We start from the raw sequence: 13,212 nt of genomic DNA on the forward strand, positions 1-13,212 counted from the left end.
TCTGTGTGCCATCAGAATTGTACACTAACACAATCTGCAACCTCATGGTCCAGTATATCCTCCACTCAACAATCACCATCAAGCTAACAGATGAACCTCTGGACAATGATAGAGGGCATGCCATGAATAGCACCAGACATACCCAAAATTTGATGTCAACCTGTTGAAGTTATGAAACATAATATGGCAACACGGTGGCTCAGTGTTTAGCACTGCTGCCTCACAGCACCAGAGACCCAGGTTTGATTCCACTGTCTGTGTGGAGGTTGCACATTCTCCGCTGGGTGCACATTCTCCGCTGGGTGCTCCAGTTTCCTCCCAAAGTCCAAAAATGTGCAGGTTGGGTGGATTAGCCATGCTAAATTGCCTGTAGTGTTCAGGGATGTGTAGATTAGGTGTGTTAGCCATGGGAAATGCAGGGTTGCAAGGTAGGGGGATGGGTCTGGGTGGAATGCTCTATGGAGTGTTGGAGTGGACTTGTTGGGCCAAATAGCCTGTTCCTACACTATAGGGATAATATGATTCTATGAACTTGGATGCCAAGCAGCAAATGATGGACAAAGCTAAGCGATTCCACAACAGACAGATCAGATCTGAGCTCTGCAGACCTGCCACGTCGATTTGTGAAAGGTGGTAGACAATTAAACAACTGGAGGAGGACACCGCACAAATAGACTCATAGAGATGTACAGCGTGGAAACAGACCCTTCGGTCCAATTTGTCCATGCTGATCAGATATTCTAAATTAATCTAGTCCCAGTTCCCAGCATTTAGCCCATATCCCTCTAAATCCTTCCCACTTATATACCCATTCAGATGCCTTTTAAATGTTGTAATTGTACCATCCTCCATTCCTTCCTCTGGCAGCACGTTCCATACATACACCACCCTTTACATGAAAAAGTTGGCCCTTAGGTCCCTTTTAAATCTTTCCCCTCTCATCATAAACATGTTTTCTAGTTTTGGACTCCCCTACCATGGGTAAAAGACCTTGACTATTCACTCTATCCATGCCCCTCATGATTTTACAAATTTCTATAACATCAGCCCTCAGCCTCCAATGTTCCAGGGAAAATAGCCCCAGCCTATTCAGCAGCTCCTTATAGCTCAAACTGTCCAACCCTGGCAACATCCTTGTAAATCTTTTCTGAATCCTTTCAAGTTTCACGACATCCTATAGCAGGGAGACCAGAATTGAATGCAGTATTCCACAAGTAGCCTAATCAATGTCCTGTACAACTGCAACATGACCACCCAACTCTTATACTTAATGCACTGACCAGTAAAGACAAGCGTGCCAAATGCCTTTTTCACTTCTGTGCGTACCTGTGACTCCACTTCCAAGAAACTATGAAACTGCACCCAATGTCTCTTTGTTCAGTAACACACCCCAGGATTTTACAATTGAGTGTGTAAGTCCTGCCCTCATTTGCTGTACCAAAATGCAGCACCTCACATTTATCTATATCCCCATTCTCATTGAAAGGGGCTGCCTAGTATATTTGTGCACAAGATAAGTCTGAAACATTAGCAGCAATCTTTAGCAAGAAGTGTTGAACGAATGAACCATCTTGACTTCCCCTAGAGATTCCCAGCATCACAAAGGCCAATCTTCAGCCAGTTAGATTCACACCATATGATATTGAGGAGGCACTAGATACTGCAAAGGCTATGGGCCATGACATTCCTGCAACAGTACTGAAGACTTCTGCTCTAGAACCTGTTACTCCCCTCTCTTTAAAGATGATTGTCGTTGTTGGAGGTCATTTATCTCAGTTGCAGGACATCTCTGCAGGAGATCTTCAGGGTGCTGTCCAAGGCAGAACCTTTATCAGCTACTTCATTAGTGACGTTGATCCGTCATAAGGTCAGACATGGGGATCTTCACTGATGATTGTACAATGTTAGCAACATTCATGACTCCTCAGATATTGAAGTGTCCATTTTCAAATGCAGCAATACCTGAAAAACACCTAGGTTTGATCTGACAAGTGGCAAGCAGTTTTAGCACCATACAAGTGCCAGGCAATGACCATCCCCAATAAGAGAGAATCTAACCATTGCCCCTTGACATTCAGTGGCATCGACATTCACTCCCTTCACTACCAATATTCAGTTGCAGCAGTTCATACCATTTACAAGATGTGCTGCAGAAAATCACCAAGTCTTTTTAGACAGCAGCTTTCAAAATGCAACCACCTCCACTTCGAAGAACAAGGGCAGCAGATACAGGAACTTACCATATGCAAGTGTTCATCAAGTCACTTATCATTCCTGGCTTGGTAATTTATCAACGTTCCTTCAGTGTTGCCAGATCAGAATGCTGGAACTCCCTACCTACTGGCATTGTGGATATATCTGCACCAAATGCACTATTGTGGTTCAAGAAGATAACTCACCACCACCTTCTCAAGGGAAGGTAAGGTGGGCATAAATGCTGGACCAGCCAGCATTGGCCACATACCACAAACAGATTTTTTAAAATTATGAATGAGTGTGTGTATACTTCTATTTTTGAAGTAGCAGAGTTTAAGTTATATAATTATATATTAGAAATCCTTCCTTTTCTCTGCCAATTTTAAAAGTTAATTTCATTTATTGTAACAACTTACTTTCTGTTAATAACAAAATCTGGTATATAGCAATCAGTCAGTTAAATTGATCATTGTTGGTAATCTAATTGGGAATAGTACATTTTGAGATGCTTATAGAACAGTGGGACCTGATTATTGGCACACTCTTCCCTGTTAAACCGTGACAGAATGGATAGATAAGAATGAAACCAGGTGGGTGCAGTGCTACTCAGCTGGATAACAGCAGAGGGTTGATGAAAGAGGATGGTGTTCTGACTGTGACAAAGGCTGCAGACAAAATCAGAACGACAAGTAGGGAATATTAACCTTTGTCATAGGCTCACAGAATGCTATTTGTGACTTTGACAGCAGACAATCAGTGAATTGCAAACCTACCCTTTAAATCAGAGTTTGTGCATCCTGTGCAATGGCTGCCCTTCCGGCCCCAACATATTACTTCCCAACTTTCCCAAGTCCAGTGGAATGGCCACATGTCCATATCCCTTAATCCCTATACCCTTCCTCTAAACTCTGCCATTTACTGTACCACCAGCTTCCAAGTTCAGTTGTCCCCTCAGCTTTTTGACTGCCCCATTGTTGTCTCTGATGACCTAGAACAGAGTGTACTGGGTTAAGATAAACAAGGAAGCTAGGCAAAGAAGGAATAGTAATGAAACCTAAAGATACCAATAATAATTAATGAAATATTTGGTCAATTTGCCACAACTTACTAAGAGCAAAAGTAGGTAACAGGAAATGATAAGTTGGAGTTGGAATCTCTGAGCTGTTCCAGTCACATCCCCACCACAAATTGCAGGTATCTGAATTGATCACATTCCAAGCACTCAGTGTGGAATCTCCCTGATTCAGGCAGGTGGTTTCAAAATGGAATCAGGAAATTTGGAGATAAAGCTGTTGAGCCCATTGTCTGATATGTTCATGCCTTGGGGTGATTTTGCTGGGAAGGTGGAAGGGAGATCACTGCAATCATGGATGACTAATTTGAAATGTTTAAGATAGAGTGTGTCACCAGCAGCAAACAAGATCACTGTTGAAAAAAAAACCCGAAAGAACTGCGGATGCTGTAAATCAGGAACAAAAACAAAGTTGCTGGAAAAGCTCAGCAGGTCTGGCAGCATCTGTGAAGAAAAAATCAGAGTTAACGTTTCGGGTCCGGCGTCCCTTCCTCAGAACTGTTGAGGCTGAAGTCAGGTAGGTGCATGACAATGGCTGGCAGAATGCTGGGGGTCAAAGAGGACTGTTTCAGTTGTTTTCCTTCTGATTAGGAAGCCACCTGCCGTCTTTAATTTGGTGGAGAGGAAGCCAGTTAGGAGACTACTTTCTGGAAGTGGATGGTAAGGCATGAGGTGGTACTTGGAAAAGACCCCAACTTGCAACCATTTTACAAGTGGGTAAGGTTACATCCTGAGCTTCAGCTGCAATAAAACCCCAATGTCCTGAGGTTCGTCTGTCAGATTTATATTCCTACTATTTTAGGGCTCACAATCCTGAACAATTACAAACCGCAGTATCATATCTTCATTTTGATTCAGTTCAAACAGATGGATCCAGTAAACAACAAATGAAGAAGAGGAATAATTGGAGAAGGTATCATATCAGCTAAGTAACAAAATAGCAAGAAAATAATTCAACACACTCGGAGAGGAACCAGTTAATCCCAAATCTCCCCAGACGACATTACCAACATTCATATGAATATGAAATTCTTACAGTTCTCTTCCATTTCCAGACATTTTGAAACCTCCAAAAGGTGCCTGAGCATGAAGAGCATTGTAGCAGTTAATCCTGCAAAACAAAACAGAAATTACATTAAACTTTGTGTCGCCTGCTGGTGTACTCAATCGACAGGAGAGGACAGTTCGCCATCCCCTGGCCAGTACTGTGTAGTGCAGTATTTAACCAGGAGCCGCAACAGCAGCTTCAGTTCGTGTGCTTTTGTACTGGATCGAGTCCTCTGCTGGAAGGTAGCAGGTTAAGACCCACACAACCCTCGACTCCCTTGTTGATTAAAAATCTAATTCAAATATACTCGCTGAGCTCGCCTCCACCATTCCCTGTGGAAAGATAATTCTGTTAACTTAGGATACTCTGAGAAAAGAAATTCCATCTCACCTCTGTCTTAAATGGGAGACCTCTTTTTAAATTGTGCCCCTTAGTTCCAGATTTCTATATGACGGGGAATATTTAATATATAGCTATCAAATGTATTCAGAATATTTTATGTTTCAACAAATTCACCTCCCACCCTTCTAAACTCCAAAAAGTATAGACTCAACCTGCTCAAACTTTCCTCATAAGTTAACACCTTCATCCCAGGAATCAGCTTCTCTAAATTGCCACCAATACAAGTCCATTCCTCTATACGTAAAGAGATGAAAATTGTACACAGCACTCATGCAGTCTCATGAGTGCCCTGTAATGTTGTAGCTAGACTCCCCTGTTTTTATACTCCATCAGCCCACCCCTTGCAATAAAGACCAACATTCCATTTGCATTCCTACTTGTTTGAAACAGTGACATGCTTTTTTGAAATTCATGTACAAAGATATTGATGCAGATCTCTCTGTATTGCAGCATTCTGCAGTCTCATTTCTTTCATGTAACATTTTATTCCTGTTCATCCTGACAAAAATGAACAACCTCACAATTTCCTACATTATGGTCCATTTGCCACTTTTTTCCTGATTTGCTTAACCTATCCATATCTCTTTACAGACACTTTGCATCCAGCACAAAACTTGCTTTCCCCCTGATCTTTGTATCATCAGCATCAATCCCTGCTGTGCTCCACTAGTTACAGCTGCCAACCCAAAAGTTATCATTTTTCCTGCCTCTCAGTTTCCTATGAATTAGTTCCTGGGGAGGCACTGACTTAGTGGTATTATTGCTGGGCTGTTAATCCAGAGACCTAGCTAATGTTCTGGGGACCTAGGTTTGAATCCTGCCATGGCAGATGGTAGAATTTGAGTTCAATAAAAATCTGGAATTAAGAGTCTAATGATGAAACCATGAAACCATTGTTGATTGTTGGAAAAACCTATTTGGCTCACTAATGTCCCTCAGGGAAGGAAATCTGCCATCCTCACCTGGTCTGACCTGGATGTGACTCCAGACCCACAGTGATGGGGTTGACATTTAACTGCCCTCTGGGCAATAAGCGATGGGCAATAAATGCTGGCCTAGCCGGTAATGCCCAAATCCCATGAGTGGATAAGTAAAAACCAATCCTCTCTCCATGCTAATATATCACCGCCAATATCATATTCTCTTAACTTGCTTTGAGGAAAAAACCAGTACGAAATTATATTAATTGGAAATGAATGTACAGTAATCTTTTAAGTGGCACTTTATTGAATGCCTTTTGAAATCTAAATACAATATACCAATCATTTGGTTCCATTTTTTCCTTTCTAAATGTTACATTCTCAAGAAACTATCTTTTATTCATTGTGTGGGATGTGGGTATTGCTGTATGGCCAGCATTTATTGCCCATCCCTAGTTGCCCATGAGAAGGTGGTGGTGAGCTGCCTTCTTGAACCACTGAAGTCCACCTGCTTCGGGTTGACCCACAATGCCGTTAGGGAAGAAATTCCAGGATTTTGACCCAGCGACAGTAAAGGAATAGCAATATATTTCCAACTCAGGACAGTGAGAGGCTTGAAGGGGAACTTGGTGATGTTCCTATACATCTGCTGCCCCTGTCCTTCTACATGGAAGTGCTAGTGGGTTTGGAAGGTGCTGTCTGAGAATCTTAGGTGAACTTCTGCAGTGCATCATGTAGATAATACACACTGCTGCTACTGAGTGTCTGTGGTAGAGAGTGTGGATGCTTGTAGATGTAGTGCCAATCAATCAAGCCACCACGACTGAATACGTCAAACATGGTTTCATAAAACCGTGTGGACTCCGCCTATTTGTATCATGACTTTCCAAGTGCTCTGTATAATCTCCTTAATAATGGTTTCCAGCATTTTCGCTAATTGCAAAGTCTCTGAGTTACTGGTCAAAGACAACAGCTTACAGCAACTGGTGGGGAAGAAGAAACTAGCTTTCTTCAGGCATCAGGTACTTTTACTGTGAGAGATAGAGACAGGGAACCCAGAGGCATCTTCCCCTCTATTTCAACATCCAAGATGTTCACCTATCCAGTAGCCAATCGGAAGGCTGTTGTTACATTGATGACTTCCGGCATGTACACCTGATCACAGGCACAAGCCAATCAGCAGAATGTGTGCTACACTAGTAGAATAGGTGGAGCTAATATGACACGAATGCTATCCCTTTCAGATCCATAACTTTATATGACAGGAGTGAGTGAAAGCCCCACCTCAGAATAACTCATTGAGTCTTATATAAATAGAAAGAGGCTATTTGGACCATTGTACCTGGCTGTACCAACTCTTTGAAAGATATATTCAGTTAGTTTCACTCTGTCTGCTCTTCCCAATAACCTTTGAAATTTCTCTCTTTTCAAGTAATGCCTCCATTTCCTTTTAGATCTTATGATTTATATCTGCTTCACCGCCCTCTAAAATTGTGCATTTTTAGTTACAGCAACTCACTGTGTAATCATTTCTCCTCATCTCATTTCTAGCCTCTGGTTACCGATCTTCCTGTCAATGGAAACAGTTGCACTACTCCAGGAAATCCTTCGATTTTGAACATCTCTGTTACACTGCCTTTTGTTCTCACTGTTCTGGTATCAATTTTGACGTCAAACTAAGGAACATGGCCCTGAGAATCCAGGAACCTCACTCTCAACACCCACTGAACCAGGAGTTTTCCTGAATGACCTTTTGATGATAGTCACTGGTGGTCCAACGTCAGCTCCTGCCCAGCCCAAGATGCCAGAGGATCCAGTAACTACTGTCATGTCCAGGGGAGATGCAGCCCTTTGTAGCAAGCATTCCATGTGAATGCCATCTACACGTTTGCTGACGACAGTAGACTGGTAGACCAGATATAAAACTATGATGAGTCAGAATACAGGAAGGAGATAGAATGCTTGGTGTTGTGTTGTAATGATAACAATCACTCCCAAAATGTTGGCAAAACTAAAGAACCAATCATTGACTTCAGAAAGAAAGGAGGAGGACACACCTTTATCTACATCAATGGAGTGGAGGTTGAGAGTGTTGAGAGCGTCAGGTTCCTCAGAGTGATGATAACTGACAACCTGTCCTGGTCTTCCCATGTAGATGTGTTGGTCAAGAAGGCAGAACAATGCCTCTTCTTCTTCAGGCAGCTTAGGAAATTCGGCATGTCCATAAGGGCCTCACCAACTTCTACAGAGGCACCACATACAGCATCCTAACTGGATTTAAAAATGGCCTGGTAAGGCAACTGCTCCGCCCAGGACTGTAAGAAACTACAGAAAGTTGTGTGCACAGCCCAGGCCATCACATTAGCCAACATCCCATCCAGGACTCTATTTACACTTAATATTTCACTGTACTTGGGTACATGTGACTACAATAAATCAAATCATGTCAAAGAACAAAGCAGCTGCCTCACCCACAGTTACTCTGACCTTTATTCAGCTGAATTGATCACAATATCCTTCTTTTATTTATCACAGGATGTGGGCATCGCTGGCCAGAGTCATAGGGCTATACAGCATGGAAACAGACCCTTTAGTCCAACTTGTCCATGCTAACCTGATATCCTAAATTAATCCAGTCCCATTTGTCAGCATTTGGGCCATATCCCTCTAAATGTTTCCTATTCAGATACCCATCCAGATACCTTTTAAATGTTGTAATTGTACCTGCCTCCGCCACTTCCTCTGGCAGCTCATTCCATACACATCCCAACCTCTGTGTGAAAAAGTTGCCTTTTAACTCTTTCCCCTCTCACCTTAAACCTATGCCCTCTAGTTTTGGACTCTGCTACCTTGGGAAAAGACCTTGGCTATTCACCCTATCCATGACTTTATAAACCTTTATAACGTCCCCCTCAGCCTTTGACACTCAAGGGAAAATAGCCCCTGCCTATTCAGCTTCTCTGTATAGCTCAAGCCCTCCTACCCTGGCAACATCCTTGTAAATCTTTTCTGAACCCTTTCAAGTTTCACAATATCCTTCCTATAGCAGGGAGACTGGAATTGAATGCAGTATTCCAAAGGTGGCCTAATCAATGTTCTGTACAGCCGTAATGTGACCTCCCAATTCCTATACTCAATGTATTGATCAATAAAGGCAAGCATTTTCTCTATCCTATCTACCTGCGACTCCACTTCCAAGGAAGTATGAACCTGCACTCTAAGGTCTCTTTGATCAGCAACACTCCCCAGGACCTCATCATTAAGTATATAAGTCCTGCCCTGATTTGCCTGTCCATAATGTAGCACCTCACATTTGTCTAAATTAAACTCCATCTGCCACTCCTCAGCCCACCAGCCCAGCTAATCAAGGTCTCATTGTACTCTGAGGTAACCTTCTAGGCTGTCCACTACACCACCAATTTTGGTGTTACCTGCAAACTTAATAACCATACCTCCTATGTTCACATCCAAATCATTTCATAAATGACAAAAAGCAGTGGACCCAGCACTGATCCTCGTGGCACACCGCTGGTCACCGGCCCCCAGTCTTAAAAGTGACTCTCCACCACCACCCTCTGTCTCCTACCTTCGAGCCAGTTCTGTATCCAAATGGTTGGCTCTTCCTGTATGCCATGTGATCTAACCTTGCTAACTATTCTACCATGCATAACCTTGTCAAACGCCATCCTGAAGTCCATATAGTTCACATCCACCACTCTGCCTTCATCAATCCTCTTTGTTACTTCTTCAAAAAACTCCTAGGCCAACATTTATTGCCCATCCCTAATTGCCTCACTGAGTGGCTTGCTGGGTCATCCCAGAAGGCAGTTAAGAACAAACCACATCCTGTGTGTCTGGAGTCACATGCAGGCCACACCAGCTAAGGATGGCTTCCCTAAGGATACCTTTCCTAAAGCCAGATGGGCTTTTACAATAATCAGCAGTTGGTTTAAAGTCACAACCACTGAAATTGACTTTTTATTTAAATACCAGATTTCATTAAGTAAATTTAAATTCCTCCAGCTGCCATGATGGGATTTGAACTCATGCTCCCAGAACATCAGTGTGGACCTCCAGATTGCTCATTTAGTGACTTTACCAGGATGCCACTACCTCTGCTGCATCAAACTGAAACATGATGTTGAAAATTGGTATTTCAGATAAAAGAACGTGTGTGTGTTTTTTTACCATACTGTTCCAGACTGAAGGGCAGAGGCTACAGTCAATGCTTTGTTGATGTTCCTGGTGAACACGCCTGCTGTCAGTCCAAATTCACTGCTGTTGGCTCTTCTAACGACCTCCTCAGTGTTTTTAAACTTCATTATCACTTGCACTGGTCCAAAAATCTATGAAATATGAAAGATTTAGGTGACATCTATTTAGTTGTCAAGTTGATATTGTCAATTACTACTTTGATTGAAGTGACGGTACCTCCTCCTTTGCAATACGCATGTTGTCTGTCACTTCTGAGAACACTGTCGGTTGAATGTAATGACCTACATCTCCAATGGCACAGCCACCAGCGTCCAGCTTGGCTCCTTCTTTCTTCCCACTCTCTATTAGTTCCATGATTTTGTCAAAGTGAACTTGGTCAATCTATGTTGGGAAAATGAGAACAGTGGTGAGAGTTGTAAGTTGACAGCAGACTTGCACAGACAGGTCTCATCTTATTGTGTGCTGGCAACTGCGCTTTAACCACAGCTTATCTGGAGTGTTCCACTTAATTATAGCTGTCAGAAAGGGAGGGCATTCCAAGTAGGGGGATGTATCTCCTATTCATACACTGACAGTCCAACATGATGGAACAGCCCCTAGCCACGACAGGTGTCATCCCTTCAATACTTGATCTGAAGCTTCAGAGAGCCTACTGAGAGGTTTAAGTGGTTGAAAATCTGATCTTCTGTGGCTCCCTTAACTTTTCAGTAGGTCTGTCTCCTTCTATGGTCCCACTTAGGTTTGGATATGATTCATTGGAAATGTGTCAAAGGGAGCTCCATCTTATTCAGCAATCAAACATATAACACATAGACCTCTTGTATCACAACAATGTTTTAGGTAATTACAATGTTCTCATCAAGATATCAGAATATGAGCATAAAACTGTATCTTATTGTTGATTTCATTCTCTTGCCCTAGGCAGCTTCATCTCGAGACATGACTTCACTCCCAGCCCCCTATTGAGTTTCGTGGATAGTATAAAACCTTTCACAAGCAGGAGCTTTTAGGGTGTGGTCAAATATTAACAGCTACTTTCCCTGGCCATCAGTCTGTGTTGAGTGCCCACGGTTTTATTGCGAAGTTAGTATGCACTGACTTGTTTAAGGAGTTAATTGCCAATTAACTTCTTCATTGCTAACTGCGGTAGAATACTGCAAACTTGTTTTAAGATTTTGTTTATTAAGAATCTCAGAATTTCACATGAAGGGTTTTAATTTACTCTCACTTCATGTTAAATGGGAATTCAATGTTTTGCCCTCTGAAGTTGCAAAAGCTGCTATATTTACTCAGTCTGTTTTATGGTTATAATATTGAACTGAGTTAACAATCAGCAAACATCTGCAATAATGTTACTGAACCATCCATTGGCCATTCTGTACAGGCATTGTATGGGTCATTATGACATTGAGAGGTTGTATGAACTTGGAGATACACATTCATTTGTATTTCCAGTGGAATGAAGGAGACAGACAGGATGGAGTAGGCTTTCTGTCTCCCTCGTGCTGATACCTCAGAGCTCAAGTGAAATCTCATGGATTTCAATACTGTATATCTTTTATATCAATTTCCCCATTCCCCTCAGCACAGTGAGTTCCTTCTCCTCTGTCAAAAAGCTAAGTATTCTAATCTGATGCTTATTTTATTTCCCTTTCAGTTATGTTCTTAAATGGTAATAACATTGCTCCAGTTCATGTTTATATTGATGATCTGAATAAATCTTGGTGAGATTACAGTGGTGTTCCAGCGCCTTCTATTGCTTGCTGGGGTCCGGAGCGGCAATGGCGTCTTCAGAGACAGCATGGCTACAGACTTGGCTGGCCTGTGAAGCCTGGATCGGGACTCTCACTTCGATGTGAAGTAGGCCCCTGGCGGCGACATGGCGTGGGCTGGTGTCGCCCAGAGCAGGACTAAGGCAGCACCATGGCATGGGCCAGTGAAACCTGGAGCAGGACAGTAGCAATGGCGAAGGAAGAGTTGGACTCTCTTTAAGTTATCTTTCTTTATTATTTATTTTAATTAATGTAAATGGCGCCTATGCACGTCAACGGTACACACTTTTCATTGTATTTTCTATTGAATACACATGACAATAAATGATTTTATTTATAAATGATTTTATAATATTCAGTCTCCCAATTTCCTGTCTCACTCCCCATTCCACATGTGCACAAGCCATGTTTTAAAGTCTGTCACAAAAGCTAAACTTTGCAGATGCTGGAAATCTGAAACAAACAGAGAATACTAGAAATACTCAGCAGGTTGTGCAGCATCTGTGGTGAGAAATTGATTTGGAGAAGGTCATGACTGAAATGTTCAATGTCACGATGGGCTAGGACAGAGTCAAGAGAAAGAAACTGTTCTCATTGACAAAATGATCAAGAACCAGAGGAGACAGCATGAAGTGCAGATGCTGGAGTCAGAGTCAATACAGTGTGGAGCTGGAGGAACACAGCAAGTCAGGTGGCAACAGAGGACCAGGAGAGTCGACGTTTTGGGTTTACTCCCTTCATCAGAAACCATGAAGTGTCAACTTTCCTGCTCCTCTGATTCTGCCTGACCTGCTGTGTTCCCCCAGCTCCACACTGTAAGAACCAGACAACACAGTTTTAAGGTGATTGGCCAAACAAAAACAAAGGTGACATGTGGAAACAGTTATGGAATGCACTGCCTGAGAGGGTGGTGGAGGTAGATTTACCCTGGGTTTTCAAAAGGAAATTGAGAAAAATATTTGCAGGGCTCAAGAAAGGGTGGGGACAGTTGTTGAACTGTTCTGGATCAGTTTCTTAGTATCTATCAGAATCTTAAAGCTTGGTTAATGTCTGCTGAAGTCTTCTTGGTGTCTTGTCAGTCTCTGCTTTACTTTGTGTTTCTATTTCCTGGTGTTTGCCAAGGCCGTATTAATACTTTTACTGACATATATCAATGATCTGGATTTTGGTATGCAAGGGACGATTCCAAAGTTTGAAGATGACGTGAAACTTGGAAGAATTGTAAACTGTAAGGAGGACACTGTAGTCCTCCAAAACAATATATAAGTTGGTGGAGTGGGCAGATAAATGGCAGAGGAGTCTCAGTGCAGGGAAGTGTGAGGTGATGCACTTTGCTTGGAAGAGCATTGAAAGTCAACATAAAATAGGGGGTATAAATCTAAAGTGGATACAAGAGCAGAGGGACTTGGGTGTATATTTGCACAGATCATTGAAACTGGCAGGATGGGTGGAGAGAACTGTAAGTAAAGCAATATGATATTCTCAGCTTTATTAAAAGGGGCATAAGGTACAAGCGCAAGAAGGTGATGTTGAACTTGTACAAGACACTTGTTAGATCTCAGCTGGAGTACCGTATATAGTTGTGGA

General features: G+C 42.3%; 1 protein-coding gene across 2 annotated transcripts in view; it reads right to left on the reverse strand.

The window, feature by feature from the left end:
- The window catches only part of aldh1a3 (aldehyde dehydrogenase 1 family, member A3), a 139,036-nt gene that overhangs the window by 7,727 nt on the left and 118,097 nt on the right, over positions 1-13,212 (reverse strand). For both annotated transcript variants that reach the window (XM_048615912.1, XM_048615911.1), the window contains 3 exons: positions 10,070-10,234; positions 9,827-9,984; positions 4,305-4,379 (listed from right to left, as the gene is read on the reverse strand). In XM_048615912.1, the coding sequence (XP_048471869.1) occupies positions 4,305-4,379; positions 9,827-9,984; positions 10,070-10,234 (398 nt within the window). The remainder of the gene's footprint in view (positions 1-4,304; positions 4,380-9,826; positions 9,985-10,069; positions 10,235-13,212) is intronic.

The sequence above is a fragment of the Rhincodon typus genome, chromosome 33 (genome assembly GCF_021869965.1).
Source record: "Rhincodon typus isolate 14 chromosome 33, sRhiTyp1.1, whole genome shotgun sequence".
In the NCBI taxonomy this organism is placed as follows: domain Eukaryota; kingdom Metazoa; phylum Chordata; class Chondrichthyes; order Orectolobiformes; family Rhincodontidae; genus Rhincodon; species Rhincodon typus.